Source organism: Chelonoidis abingdonii, chromosome 1, assembly GCF_003597395.2.
Source record: "Chelonoidis abingdonii isolate Lonesome George chromosome 1, CheloAbing_2.0, whole genome shotgun sequence".
Classification (NCBI taxonomy): Eukaryota; Metazoa; Chordata; order Testudines; family Testudinidae; genus Chelonoidis; species Chelonoidis abingdonii.
In genome coordinates this window covers 115,957,100-115,972,243 of record NC_133769.1, presented here as the reverse complement: position 1 = coordinate 115,972,243, position 15,144 = coordinate 115,957,100, and the positions used below count along the sequence as shown (strand labels likewise).

The 15,144-nt window shown below is 45.9% G+C and overlaps 1 protein-coding gene across 5 annotated transcripts in view; it reads left to right on the top strand.

Annotated features, from left to right (window-relative positions):
- Positions 1-15,144, top strand: part of SLC6A12 (solute carrier family 6 member 12) — a 66,707-nt gene that overhangs the window by 33,619 nt on the left and 17,944 nt on the right. For 4 of the 5 annotated variants that reach the window (XM_075069364.1, XM_032764092.2, XM_075069361.1 and 1 more), the window contains exons 11-14: positions 709-846; positions 3,072-3,174; positions 11,318-11,418; positions 12,767-12,937. In XM_075069364.1, the coding sequence (XP_074925465.1) occupies positions 709-846; positions 3,072-3,174; positions 11,318-11,418; positions 12,767-12,937 (513 nt within the window). Of the gene's footprint in view, positions 1-708; positions 847-3,071; positions 3,175-11,317; positions 11,419-12,766; positions 12,938-13,677; positions 13,832-15,144 lie in introns of all 5 variants that reach the window. The other variant, XR_004371527.2, reaches the window with a different exon arrangement.

The following is a 15,144-nucleotide window of genomic DNA, read 5'->3' as shown; positions in this document are numbered from 1 at the left end:
CTGTACCTTCCAGCATAAGTCTCTGACAATCCAGTGACAATCAGCAGCCACACTTCTTTGTCCTTGCCACCAAATCTGCCCTTAGGGGCTAGCAGACATCCCTCATGAACCAAGCACTTTGACACAACATGTGTAGTAATTGCCTCTAAGTTCACTAGGACTCCCTTTGTATTGTGACAAGCCCCATCTGTAACTGTAGTTTGATGGCAGCTCTGACTGTACTACGAGTGTTCTTGATTCCAGGTGTAATTTGTGACCCTCACTGTCTCCTGGCTCCAAAGTAGCTGCTTCCTGGCAGTAACTTCTTTTATACCACAGTGGTTCCTTGTGACACACAATTTATTTCTTGATAATCCTTTGTGGTGAGGTGCAATTCCCTTATTGTCTCCATGTTCCATGTGTCATATCTGTTGTACCTGAACATCCTCCCTACTCCAGGTGCAAGGATTGTGATAATCTCGCTTAGTTCCAGATATGGTTCCAGTCACTCCTCCAGGGCGCTCAATTCCTGATGTTGCACCAGTGGCAACTCCACTTCCTTTGGGACTCGGATGCAGCTACACCTCCCTGTTTGCAAGCAGTTCATGCTTCAGGTGTAGGAAAAAGAGGAGAGAGACTAACTGAGTGGAAGAATGGACTTGGGAAAGAGGATGGGTAGGGAAAGAGAGACATTAGGTCCTTGGTTTCTTGACATGAATTCTTCTGCAGTTTGTCTGTGTTGAGAGCGTGGTGACGGCCATTGTCGACATGTACCCAAAAGTTCTCCAGAGGAAAGGGCACCGGGAGCTGCTGATCCTGGCCATTGCAGGCATATGCTACCTGCTTGGGCTGATGCTAGTCACTGAGGTAAGAAGGGAAGTATATGGTGGGGGAAAGGGATATGGACTTGTTTGGAGCAGTATTATCTGCAGCAAGTTTATATTTCACACTGTTTTAGTTATTCTCTGTCTCTTTAGCTTAGTTTATTAGCTGCTGCACATCAGAACCAGTAGTAGTTCTTTCTTATATAGTGCCAGGTGAGATGTTGTCATACTGCATAGCTGAGCCTTCCTCTGGGGTATGTCTCAGAGAGAACCTAGCACAGGGGTCAGCAACCTTTCAGAAGTGGTGTGCCAAGTCTTCATTTATTCACTCTAACTTAAGGTTTTGCGTGACAGTAATACATTTTAATGTACTTAGAAGGTCTCTGTCTATAATATACAGCTAAACTATTGTTGTATGTAAAGTAAATAAGGTTTTTAAAATGTTTAAGAAGCTTCATTTAAAATTAAATTAAAATACAGAGCCCCCCCAGGCTGGTGGCCAGGCCCCTGGCAGTGTGAGTGTCACTGAAAATCAGCTTGCGTGCCGCCTTTGGCACGTGCGCCATAGGTTGCCTACTCCTGAACCTAGCATCAGGGAAGGGCCACCTGAAAGGAACTTTATATTCAAACTCCATTCCTGATGGCTCTCAGGTCAAAAGTAGAGGAGCTACATGTGAGATGCGAATGCTGCCAGTCTTTGCAATGGTGAAGGCCTTTCAAGGGAAGGCACAGTTGGCTGGCTGTCATCCGTGGAAAACAAGACTGGGGGTATGAACGCTGTTGATAGCAGGTCCTAGACTAAGTTAGACCAGTGGCTCTCAACTTTTCCAGACTACTGTACCCTTTTCAGAAGTCTGATTTGTGTTGTGTACCCCCAAGTTTCACCTCACTTAAAAACAACTTGCTTACAAAATCAGACATAAAACTACACAAGTGTTGCAGCACACTGTTACTGAAAAATGGCTTATGTTCTTATTCTTACCATATAATTATAAAATAAATCAGTTGGAATATAAATACTGTACTTATTTTTCAGTGTACAGTATATAGAGCAGTATAAACAAGTCATTGTCTGTAAGACATTTTAGTTTGTACTGACCTCACTAGTGCTATTTATTTAGCCTGTTGTAAAACTAGACAAATATCAAGATGAGTTGATGTACCTCCTGGAAAACCTCAGAGAATCCCCAAGGTATGTGTACCCCTGGTTGAGAACCACTGATTTAGAGGAAAAAAGTTATTGATAGCTGCTCCCCACACTCTGGAGACAGAAGGATCTTGCTATATGATACAACCCTTAACCTCTCTTAGTTGGCATTCCTGCAGTCATCTGAAAAGTCAGAAATCCTTGCTGAGATTTTACTTGGGAGAATTCCTGCAGAAGGCAATAGAAGTTTTGCCTGAGTAAGGACTGGGTGAAAACTGCATCAGGACTTCAGGACCTATCTAACTTCCCTGGGGCTTTTACATATTGCCCATCACTGTGGGATAATCTAAAGATTGCACGAAGCCGGCTCAATGTTTGGTGGGATTAACAGGAAAGCTTTTCTTCTGTCTCAGGGCCATTCAAGAGGTTGAATAATTTTCCAGTGTATCTGCTCCACCTTTTCTTTTCTTGGAAGTGCTATTTTCTTGTCAAGACAAGTTGTGAGAACACAAGAGAGAGTCAGATTGTACAAATAGCTCTCCTGAGAGTAGAACAAATGCTCAATCCATTGTACTACTGTCATTGCACAACAGAGAGCCAAAGGCCGTTGCACCCATAGGGCTTCCAACTATGCTTGGGACCCTTCCAATATCTAAAGATGGGCTTGAACTAGAAAGCCAGCATCTAAACATACTGAACTTCAGGGTAGTTCACACCTGGATCCAAACTTTACGGTTTGTGCCCAAAGCTCAACATAGCCAGGGACCACATTCAGAAACTGTGCTAGAAACTTGCCAGAGAGAATGGTCTATAGCAGCTTTTAAAAAAACCCAACCCCCTGGTCTCTGTGGACACTGAAATCATGCTATGAAATGAATGTGAAACATCATCCTGGCCCCATGCCTGATGATCATTTTAGTGCAAGGTGGTACCTACTATAATTTCCTAGTGTGGACAGGCCTAGAGAGAGATCCCTCCTCCTATGCCCCTTTGCTCTGTGTGCAGTTCCCCCCTCCCTCAGCCTTGTTGTTGTATTTGTCCAAATTCTAGCTGAGCCATTTTCTCTTGCACATACCCTTTTGCTGAGCCCTCCACATCTCCCCTTTCTCTGCCTGACACAGGGTGGAATGTACGTCTTCCAGCTGTTTGATTATTATGCTGCCAGTGGTACATGCCTACTGTTTGTGGCCATTTTTGAAGCCATCTGTGTTGGCTGGGTGTATGGTAAGTGGAACACAAGGGCCCAGGCTGCTATGGGAGGGATGGGAATAGCCGTGTCAGCCCCAGGGAAAAGCAGGAGTACCTATGCTTCTGATTTAATCTGTTCACCCACGGGATTCCTCGGTCCCCATACACTGTGTAGGAATGATTCTTATCTTTGCTTTGAAAGGGATTTTCCCAGGAACAGAAGTGAATTCAGTGTTCCTGCTCATTCAGGCAGAGGTTCTATCTGTGCTGTTCTGCCAGTGGACCTATAGCCCTTTCTGGCTGACACAGACTATGCTCATTTAGAGCAGAAGAGGATTGTCCACGTTGGAGAGGCACTGGCTGGTGTTTTATGGGTGACCTGTCATGTGATCTCCCTCTGTCTTTCTGTTAATTTAATCCTGACAATTTATTTAATCTGAAATTCCATATACATACACACTGTGAATTAGCATGCATAACACTCATTTGCATAGTGTCTGGCCACAGTTACTAATGAAATTAAAGGTCTGATTTAGTGTCCAGTGAAATCAATAGCAAAACTGCCAAAGACTTCAAGAGGAGCAAGGTTGGACCCCAAAAGCTTGTGCCTGCTCCCTCTGTGTGTGCATGTGTCTTTGTGAGAGAGATTTACACAAATGCAAAAAACAGAGCATGAATTCATTGCAGGACCACCCAAAATACTGCCTTAGGGCATCACTTCATCTTGTATTTGCTCTGGTTATCTAAAACAGTCCTCATGGTTTCAATCTCAGCTCTGATGCAGTGAGAGGACAGTATGTGAGCACTCTTCTGGAGCAATTAATCCTGGTGTGTACACTGTTGTTTGGAGAATGCTCCCTGCAGCATGTTATTGTGGCATCAGCCTTCAAATCCAGAGCGCCGAAAATGTATCAACTTATCCTACACTTGGTTTTCAGAGCTGGGAAAAAATTACGTTAGTGCTTCCCCTTTGGCAAATGTCATCAGTGGGTTTTGACGCAGCCTGGTCTGTTTACAGGACTAAAGCTGTGCACCGGAAATATGAAATCCTTGTAACAATGTCTTGCTGACAGGCAGTATGAAGCTACCTAGTGGTGGATGGCATCATAATTGCTGGCAATAGCAGGGCTAGCTCTAATTTTTTTGCCGCTCCAAGCAAAAAAAAAAAAAGCAACGCTCCGCCGTAACAACCCCCCCAACTGCCGTGCTGCCCCACCGAAACACTTCTCTCCGACGCGCCGCCCGCCAAAACAACCCATCCCAAGCATGCCCCTCCGCGCTGTAACAACCCCCCCAGCGCTGCCCTGCCGAAACAACCCCCCCCGAGCGCCGCCCACGTCCCAAACAACCCCCCCAAGCACTGCCCCTCCGCGCTTGTAACAACCCCCCAGCCCTGCTCTGCTGAAACAACCCCCCAAGCACCGTGCCACCCCGCCGAAACAACCCCCTCGAGTGCCACCCCGCCCAAACAACCCCCCTGAGCACCGCCCCTCCGCGCTGTAACAACCCCCCCGTGCTTCCCTGCCAAAACCACCCTCCCGAGCGCCACCCTGCACCACCAAAACAACTCCCCAGTACCACCTCTCTGAAACAACCCCCCCAATCGCCACCCCGCCCTGCCGAAACAACCCCCTCCGAGTGCTGCGCCGCCCCCCCGAGCGCTGCACCGCCCTGCTGAAACAAACAACCCCCAAGCGTTGCCCGGCTGTAACAAACAAAACCCCTCAAGCGCCGCCCTGCCACCTGAAGATTGGCTGCCTCTTACAAGGTGTCGCCCCAAGCATGTGCTTGGTCGGCTGGTGCCTGGAGCCCACCCTGGGCAATAGGGAAGTTTGGAATGTGTGTTTGTGTTAGCACCACAGCTGCAATACTTTGCAGTGTAAGCCAGAGAATCGGTGCTGCCAACCTATAGGCAGGGGAAAACCCTTAAATGGCATTAGTCACTTTTTTTTAACTAACTCCCCCATTTTTTTCTACTGACTCCATTTCAACACTCTTAGAAATGAAGCCAGCAAGTGCAAATTAGAGTAAAGCCATTACAATCACAACATGTATTGTCCTGACCTGACCTATGAGGAAATGTTAAAAAAATAAAACAAAACTGGGCATGTTTAGTCTTAAGAAAAGAAGATGGGAGGAGGCTGAGAAGTCTTCAAATATATTAAGGGCTGTTCTAAAGAAGTTGGGGATCCATTGTTCTCCAGGTCCACTGAAGGTCGGACAAGACATAATTGGCATAATGTAAAATAAGGGAGATTTAGGTTAGTTATGAGGAAATACTGTCTAACTATAAATAGTAGTTAAGCACTGGAACAGGCTTCCAAGGAAGGTTGTGGAATCCCCATCACTGAAGGTTTTTAAGAACAGGTTAGACAAACATCTGTCAGGGATGGTCTAGGTTCACTTGTCCTGTGTCTGAGCAGGGGCTGGACTCGATGTCCTCTTGAGGTCTCTTCCCACCTCACATATCTATGATTCTATGAATAAGCATGCGTGCTGACACTCAGCAGGATAGTGGCTTCCAACAGGGCTGGCCTTCTTCTTTGTTCCCAGCTGCTAAGAGTGCACTGACTTCATTGCTAGTAATTCTTTTCTACATGAGCAACTATTTTAAGCAAGCTGGCTAGAGAAAAGCTAGCGCGGGTTTGCCTACACGTGCTGCAGTCACATCTCCTGAGTGCAGTGTAGACAGACCCTTAGGGCCTCATTCTTCTTTCAGGGAGTGGTAACATTTGCTGCTGGCTTTGTGCTCACTTTGCAGAGGGGTAAATAATATACAAGATTCAGGGCAGTGGGAAATCAGGCCTGCACTTTACTGGGACTTCCTCCGCAGCTGGATCCTCTTCCTGGGGTGCCTGATACTGGAGCTTCCTCTGGTCGATCTCTTTACAGGGAGTTCAAGGACAGTGCTTGTTCTATCCCTCGTGAGAACTTTCAGGGTGTCTATTATGGAGTCTTATCTCACTGGAGCAGGCTCCTCTGAGCTGGTTCCTTGCAAGGGTTCAGAAACAGGGCTTTCTCCCACCCATGACAGAAGTTGCTAACTCCTTACTCTAGTCCAGTGGACAAGTTGACCAGCATTGGCAGCATGCCATACAGTATTGTTGGGTGACGCAGGATAAGCCTTCACTGCAAAGTCAACTTAAGTTATCTATGCTCAAGTTACTCCTCTCGAGTTAGCCTCGCTGGAGTGAAAGCAGCCCAGTTGAGATATAACACTTGAGTTTCTGAAACCACCTTGGTGCTGCACTCACTTGTGTGTGAGACTAAGACTTCTAGGGCCATATCCCAGAGTTCTTAGCACTTCAGGAAGCTGATCCATTCGGAATTCTTTCTCAGGGAACTGTAGGAGAACATGTCTGTCCCTAGGCACATGGGAGGAATTGTGGAAGGCAACTGAGAACTCGAATGGAGCTAGCCTGCATTCACACTGCAGAGTTGGGCTCCCTTGAGTTTTAGCTTGTACCCCCTGATGGCCTAGCCCACTTGAGTTAAAAGCACTACCACAGTTGACTTAAGGGGTTTTGTATGTGGATGGGACTCATGTTAGCAGCAACACTCGAGTTATAACTTGAGTGAAACTTTGCAATGAAGATAAGCCCATAATCAGTTCCTGCAGAAATTAAGCTCTTTTGGAGGGGTGGGTGGGGAGGAGAAGAGATTTCTAGCTCCTATGATTGTGGAGAGAACCTTCCAAAGGGAAGCTGAGGCAGCACTGTCAGTCTGAGTGTGGAGAGAGAGAAGCCATTGTTTCTCTATTGTGACTGCACCCGGGATTCCTTACACTGCTCCTTTGGCAAGCAGTGTAGCCAGCCACTGGAGGATTCCACCTGCATAGGAGAACCTCAGGAGATGGTAGCTACTGTAGTGGCTTTATGCCAACTCCTCTCCCCATAGTCTGTGCAGGAGCTAAGGCTGGAGGAAGGGAGCATAGCTCTAGTGACTGCTGGCTGCCACAACACCCCCTTGGGACTATTAGCAGTCAGAGTCTAGTAGAGAATCCACCAGACTTGTTTAATTTATGCCAGGAACAGGCTGTGTGTTTGCACAGTCTAGGACTGAGGAGCTCAAGGGGGCAGTTCTGTGCCCTATCCCCAGCTGCACCAAGCCCATCGAGAGGCGTGAGAGTTCCTCCTGCCTCACTGGGGTGCTGTGTTTCAGGAGCTCTGCTGTCATTGTGATTGTAAACTCGCAGGGCAGGGATTCGGTGTCTTCCTGTGAGTTTGTGCAACACCCAGAAGAATCGGGCCCTGATCCTGATTGGGTGCTACAGCAATGTAATTAACACATAAGAATGAATTACACTTTTTTTTTTTTTTTGGCCCTCCTCAGTGTGGATTCCTGGACAACTAATCTTTGCCGTCACCTCTTCTCTTTCATAATATGATCCCTGGCTGGTGCCCTTTCCTTCTGCTCTCATGCCTCCACTCACTCTTCTGCTTTCCTTTCCCTTCTGCAGCTTCAGCCTGCTGAACAGGTATTTGTGCTTTCCCTGCCATCCAATGGATGAGTTGCTTACAGGGCTCTGCTGCCTCTGTGCCAGACTGCTGTATTTTAGCTTCTCTCTGGTTATGCTTTGCAAACTCATGTCTTTAATGCCTCCTCATCAGTCTGCCTCTATTGCGGGCAAGGTGAAGGCCTCTGGGGACTTTATCCTGGTCTAAATATTGCCACGTAAGGTTTGCATTGGAGATTGCCAGTGTCTTTCCATTTGTTCACCTCCGATGAATTCTCTTTGCCCGTGCCTTGTGCTAGTTTCCAGTTCTCCCACCCATGACACAGCTCACTCTTGCCCATGACTATAGCATTTTCATGGTCAGTAAGCTGTCCCTTGGTTTCTTCCCCTCACACATGCACCACGCACCATCTCTCTGCTTCCTTCTTCATCACTTTCCTTAGAGCCCATGTTTCTGTTCCATGGAAGGTTAAGTGTCAAACTGATCTTTTCAAACAGAGAGGCCTCTTACCCTTCGTGATGTTGTTCAGCTTCCCCAGCGGCTTCTTGTCCCTCCTGGAGTCTTGTGCTCCGCTCTTGCTTCTGCTTTGGAATAACAGGGATTGGTTATCTGAGGCAAGCATCCACTTTAGCAGCTTTCCCAGCCACCGTGATCTACTCTTGTTCTACATTTGCATGTGACATTTCAGAGCTATGTCTCTGCCTACTGTGCAGATTGCTTATAATTTATTCTGCAGATTCCCAAATCCCAGTAGCTCACACTTCTACTCCCCTGTTCCCCTTTATTCCATCCTGAACTGAAATGACTTTGAGCCACTTTTGAAATGAGCCAACACCATGGCTGATGAGTTCCAGTGTAGACAAGTGCAAAGAAATGCATATTGAGAGGAATAATTTAAAATACACACATGCACTGATGGCTTCTGAATTTGTTTCATCCTCTCAGAAAAGAGATCCAGGCATCACTATGGTCATGTCAATGAAGATGTCTGCTAAGTGTGTGGTGCTAGTTGAAGATCTGTTTGAGGCTGCATTAAGAAAAGAGAAAATAAAACAGACAACATTGCTGTTTAGTGGATAGCTCAGAGAACTGAGAGTCTGAAGAACTTGGGTCAGATCCTCAACTGGAACTATGTCAGTGTGCACCAGCTAAGGATGTGGACCATGGTTTCCATTCTGGGCTTTCTTATTGCTTAGCTGGGCAGATCTTGGACAAAGTATTTGGCCTCTCTGTGCCTCAGCTTGCTCCTCAGTAGAATAGGGAAAATAATATCTACTTTTGTAAAGTGCTTTGAGATCCTCAAATGAAAGGTTCTATAGGACTGCAAATTATGATTATGCTATAGTTGAATTCTGGTTTCAACTTTGGTGAGTTCATCTCAAATTAGAGAAAGAAGGGCAATCGAACTGAGGATGGTAGTTACTGTATAAGTAGACCAGTTGCACCTTTTAATCTTTTCTCATAATTCAAGAACAAGGGGAGACAGAGAGCAACAAATTTAAAATGGATTGAAGGAAATCATTTTTCCCTCATGCACTGTATAATTAACCTAAGGAACTCACCATTGCTGGATAGTCTTGAGAAAACCAAAATGTAATAACTTCAAAAATGGATTAGACACATTTGAACTTGAACAGCATCTGTGGTTCTTATAGGCTAGATAAAACATTATAAAGGCTCTGCATCCTGATGCTTCAGGGCATAAACAGATCACCAGCTGGGTTCAGAAAGAAATTTCCCCTCTGGGTATAGGTTTGCAAAATTAGGGGAACTCTCAATGGGGTTTTTATGTCTTCTAAAACATCCAGCACGGGTCACTTGCAGAGGAGATATTAGGGCTCATGAACTATTGCTTTGTTCCAGTATGGCAACTCTTAGGATGCGCAGGATAAAAGCAGACACGTCTGTTCCTTCCAGCAAAGATCGCTCTGGGGAGATCTTTAAGGCATTCCCTCCCGTAATGCATATAGTCCTTCCAAATCTGTAGTGGGGAGAAAGGTAGTGCTGTGTGCTGTGCCTCCAGCTTCTTCTTAGCTAGAAAGCAATGGTGACTGGGTGAAGTGATAATTTCTTCAGCCTGATTACTTTGTCATTTGCTTGTGAAAGGTAGATCATGCAAACCTCGTGTTCAAGGGCACACTGAATCCATTCATGTCAGGTCCCACCGTGTTCCACTGTATCATCCACTGCTTGCAATGGGCGCGCTGGAACCACAGAAAATGGTGTTTATCTGGAACACATTTGGAAAAGGAAACATTAATGATACTACTACTAAATATAATTAGTGAATATGGATTCCTGTGCAGAGGTGTCTTCTGTGTTCTCCTTACTATTGTTTGATATATTTGCTTTTGAAAAAGAGCTCTTTCCCCAGTCTTCCAGGATTTCCCTTCCATTTGATCCTGTAGAGAAATCCAAGATGAAAGTTTTTCTTCACACAATGCACAATGTGTGGAACTCTTTGTCAGAAGATGTTGTGAAGGCCAAGACTATAACAGCGTTCAAAAAAGAACTAGATAAATTCATGAAGGATAGGTCTATCAATGGCTATTAGCCAGGATTTGCAGGGATGGTGTCCTTAGCCTCTGTTTGCCAAAAGCTGGGAATGGGTGATGGGATGGATCCACTTGATGATTACCTGTTCTGTTCATTCCCTCTGGGTCACATGGCATTGGTTCCTGTCAGAAGACAGGATACTGGGCTAGATGGACCTTTGGTCTGACCCAGTATGGCTGTTCTTATGTTATGTTCATGATACTCTATTGACTTCAGCAGGCTTACACCAGGGATGAATTTGCCCATGCTGTATTTAACATCACAATGTGTTCCTGTGGAAAGATTGTGCAATGTCACACAGACTATTCCATGGGCCTGTTTGAACCTGGAAAGTGATATCAGTAAAGCTGGTCCAAAAAATGCTTTTTCTCCCATATGGAAAATTTCAACTTTTCAGGAGAAAAAAGAAACCCGCCACAATGAATATTTCTGGCCAAAGTCAGAAATTCAGAAATGCTGCCTCATGGGAGTTTTCTGGTGCCTTATGTCCAAATTCCTCTAGCAGTGGACAGGGCTCCCTGGCCAGACTATAGATCCCTTGATATGCCCCCAATCTCCCCTCCTTACTGAGCCACTGCAGTGCATCGTGGGAATCACATGGATGTGGTGCACCATGGAAGATGTAATACAGCTGGGGAACCCAGCCACAGAGAATGCAGGCATGAGCCCTCCACTTCACTTCCATTAAGCACCAGGTCAACATTTGCAAATGGATTTTTTTTTTTATTTCAGCAAAAAGTTTTGATTTCCAAATTTTCAGATTTTAAACAAAAAAAGGTCAAAATTTTCTGTGGAAAGTTGACACTTCATGGAAAATATTGCTTTGTCAAAAAACCAATTTGCCTTAAAAAAACCATTTTGAGGGAAAATATTGGACCAGCCCTAGATACCAGCTAGGACAATTAAGCTGAAAGCCCCAGATGCATCCATCTAGTTACTAGAGCAGAATATTCTTCAGAGAGCCCCTCCACCCACAGCCACACAGTTAATCTAACAGCACTGTCTCTTGTTGACCTACGGGGCACATTACAAAGCCTATGTACACCCACAGGTTTATTCCAGGGGCGGGGAGGGGAGGACTTGGCATGAGTAATTTCTGAAGAACAAAAATTCTAACCCCCCCTCTTTACCTCTCTCTTTCTCTGTCCCTTCCTCTGGTGGTCAAGGTGCGGACCGTTTCTATGACAACATCGAGGACATGATTGGTTATCGGCCGTGGCCACTGGTTAAGATGTGCTGGCAGGTTGTCACCCCTGGTGTCTGCCTGGTAGGTACAAACTATGGTGAGGCATGTTTGTACAGGGATCCTAAAATCTGAGTGAAGAAGAGAATTTGAGAGGGGCACTAGTGTTTCATAGAATTGCTGTGGAGGAGCAGTGGCTTCCCCGTAGTTGAAACTGGAATCAATTTCCATTGTAAAGCCTTGTCTTAGCTCTGGAAATTTCATTTAGCCTGAAAATTGGCATATTTATTCTGCAGGCAAAGAAGAATATATCTGCAAAGCCTGAAGAGAATTGATTAATGCATTTTTGAATTTCAGCCCATTAAAGAATTACCTTGTTCTGAAATGTTCTCTTCTGTCTACATTTCCGTGACTCTCACTAGTTCAAAAACATCTTGTTCCTGCCCCTTGCTTTCCATAAAGTCAAATCACCTTGAAAATGCAGCCACCGACTATGTTTGAAGAAAACAGCTTGTAATTAAGGAAAGATATTAACTATTTTTGTCTCGTGCCCAGTTCTGTTTCCATTGATTTCAGCAGATGGTATGGGCCTAATCCTGCTCCCGTGAACGTCATGACGTTCGTTTGTCATTGTGACCTCAATGGGATCAGGATCAGGCACTATGGCCAAAATCTTCAACAGCTTGGATAGGCACAAATAGCTTTTGGAGCTGCCACCTGAGGGCTCCAATGGGAGTTGAAGACAATCAGGGAGTTTTCAGAGCTGCTGCTTGGTCATGCATGAGTTGCTGAGAACTTAGTGGTTTGAGTGCTCTATAGGGCTGGGTACAGGCTGAGAGAGCATCTTTCAATGAGTATTTTCAGAGACAGCCTTGGCTGCCCCAGAGCTGTTCTCAGAGCTGAAAAGTCAGTCCTGTCAGAGGCATGACTAAGCCAGAGTCACCAGAGAAGGTGCCAAAACTGACTACAGAGAGCTTACAAATAAGGACCTTCCTCCTACATATATGTTGGAGAGAGAGGGAATTTCCTGGAGGTTTAGAGGATCCATGCTGGAGAGGGCAAGGCGAGGTAAGGATCTGGGTAGGGACTGGAAAGGTGGGGGATAGGAGGTAGAAGAGCACTAAGACTCACATCCCAAAAGTTCAGGGGAGGGGAGGGGTTGGTGAATGGAAAACAGCACAGGGGGGAGGGAAAATTTCAAAACCAAAAAATGTTTCAAAACTCAGTTAAGGCTGGTAAGTAACAGCAGTGTACATACCCATCACAATATTTCCATCTCCCAAACACTTAGGGACAAGGATATAACTAGGTAAGGAGATCACAAATCTTCTACTGCTTATACATCCCTTGTCAGGAACCGTCTCTCACCATCTGTTTCTGATTCACCATGTACCCACCTACTATTCTGACTTTTATGTTCTTCATTCCTCAGGCGACCTTCCTATTTTCACTGATCAAGTACACCCCCCTCAAATACAACAACTGGTACACGTACCCTCTGTGGGGCTACGCTCTGGGCTGGTTGATGGCTCTTTCTTCCATAATCTGCATTCCACTCTACATCATTTTCATTCTGCTGAAAACCAGAGGATCACTAAAGAAGGTAAAAGAAGGTCTAGAACTTCTAGGTCCCAAATTCAAATCCAGCCCAGGTCATCAGTGACTGAAAACTGTGTGAGTGCTTCCCATTGGCTTGCGTGAAATGAACAGATGGTCTCCATCCAGTACTATAAAACCTCAGAATTACGAACCCTTGGGAATGGAGGTTGTTTGTAACTCTGAAACTTTCATAACTCTGAACAAAACATTATGGTTGTTCTTTCAAAAGATTAGAATTGGACATTGACTTAATACAGCTTTGAAACTTTACTGTGCAGAAGAAGGATGCTGCTTTTCCTTTATGTTTTTAGTAGTTTATATTTAACACAGAACTGCACTGTATTTGGGTTTTGGTTTTTTTTGTCTCTGCTGATGCCTGGTTGCATACTGCCTGTTCCAAATGAGGTGTGTGGTTGATTGGTCAGTTCATAACTCTGATGTCCGCAATGCTGAGGTTCTACTAAACTAGGACGAAACCATCTCAGCAACTGGCCCTAATTGAACCTCTTGTTGAGAGGCTTAGAAGAGAGGCCACAGAGGAATAGCGATGTGGGGAATAAAGTACCCTCCTGCTCCCAGAGGTGGTCAATGTGGATCACATTTGAGACACATGAGTGGGACAGTGAGGATGAAGATAGTTCTTATGCTGCCCATTCTGTCCTTAATCTGTGTCACTGTCAATACAGCAGTTTTCACGATCGTGAATGTCATTCAAACAATTCAATGCGTAGCATTCCTTTAAAGGGATAGACATAGAGGAGGGCCTGGTTCACTGAGGCCTGGCACCGTGTTCGTTGGTTACATCTGTGTAAAGTGGGCAAGCGACCAGGGGCTACTAACAGGGAGATTCGCAAGGGAGTTCTCCAGGTGAAGGAGGAGCAAATACAGCACCCTTGGAGTAAGTGACTGTCTGTAGTATGTGTTTGTTTGTGTTTGGGGGTTACTCGCTGTGTGCAGAACTTGTGTTTGTCCATCTGTTTGGTTGTTCGAAGGACTGTGTGCTGTGGCTGACAGTGGGAAGCTGTCAGCTTCAAAGGAAGGTTTGAAAGCTAGAAGACTCTGTTAATTGGCTGAGCCTTAGTCAGTGGGTGGGGCTATCAAGCAGGCCAGGGCTTCATAAAGCAATGCGCAAGCGACCAGGGGCTGGTAACAGGGAGTTTCGCAAGGGAGTGGGAAGGGGGCAAGGGCCCCTTGCTGTTTTTCTTAAAACTATAACCTAAACTACATTAAAAATGTCTTGATTTTAAACAAAACCCTTTCATTAACTAGGAGACCATGCAGGCAGAAGCCCAGCAGCAGAGTGAGGGCTATCCAGTTTATTGCACTGAGTGCAGCATGTACATGCCCTGTGAGCAGGTGGCATATATGTCCATTCGGTGCAAGGAGCTCCTGGCCCTCAGAAACCACATGCAGGCTTTGGAGGCCAGGGTGGTGGAACTGGAGGAGCTAAGGGAAGCAGAGAGGTATGTTGATGAGGCTTTCCGGGACACTGTAGAATTGTCCCACCTCTGGTCAGACAGCCCTTGCACTCTTGAGGAGGATGAAAGGCCCAGGGAAGCAGAGCAGTCAACGGGAGCAGAGGGAAACCTTCTCATAGGTGGGACCCTCCTTCCAGATGGTGCTGGGGTTGCCTCTCGCACTAAGGTTACCTCTCTGGGAAAGGGAACTCCAGTTGCTAGGAAAAGGCAGGTGTTAGTAATGGGAGATTCGATCATTAGAAACATAGATAACCGCATGGTGACTTGCCTGCCTGGTGCGAAGGTTGCGGATCTCTCGAGGCATCTAGACAGACTTATGTGCAGTGCTGGGGAGGAGCCAGTGGTCGTGGTACATGTAGGTACCAATGACATAGGGAAGGGTAGGAGAGATGTCCTGGAGGCCAAATTTAGGCTGCTAGGGAAGAGACTGAATCCAGGACCTCTATAATGGCATTCTCAGAAATGCTCCCAGTTCCACGTGCAGGGCCAGGTAGGCAGGCAGAGCTTCATAGTCTCAATGCATAGATGAGATGATGGTGTAGAGAGGAGGGGTTTAGATTCATTAGGAACTGGGGAATCTTTTGGGATAGGGGGAGCCTATACAGGAAGGATGGGCTCCACCTAAACCAAAGTGGAACCAGACTGCTGGCACTAAACATTAAAAGGGTTGCAGAGCAGTTTTTAAACTAGGCGATGGGCGAAAGCCGACTGCTGCAGAGGAGCATGTGGATCG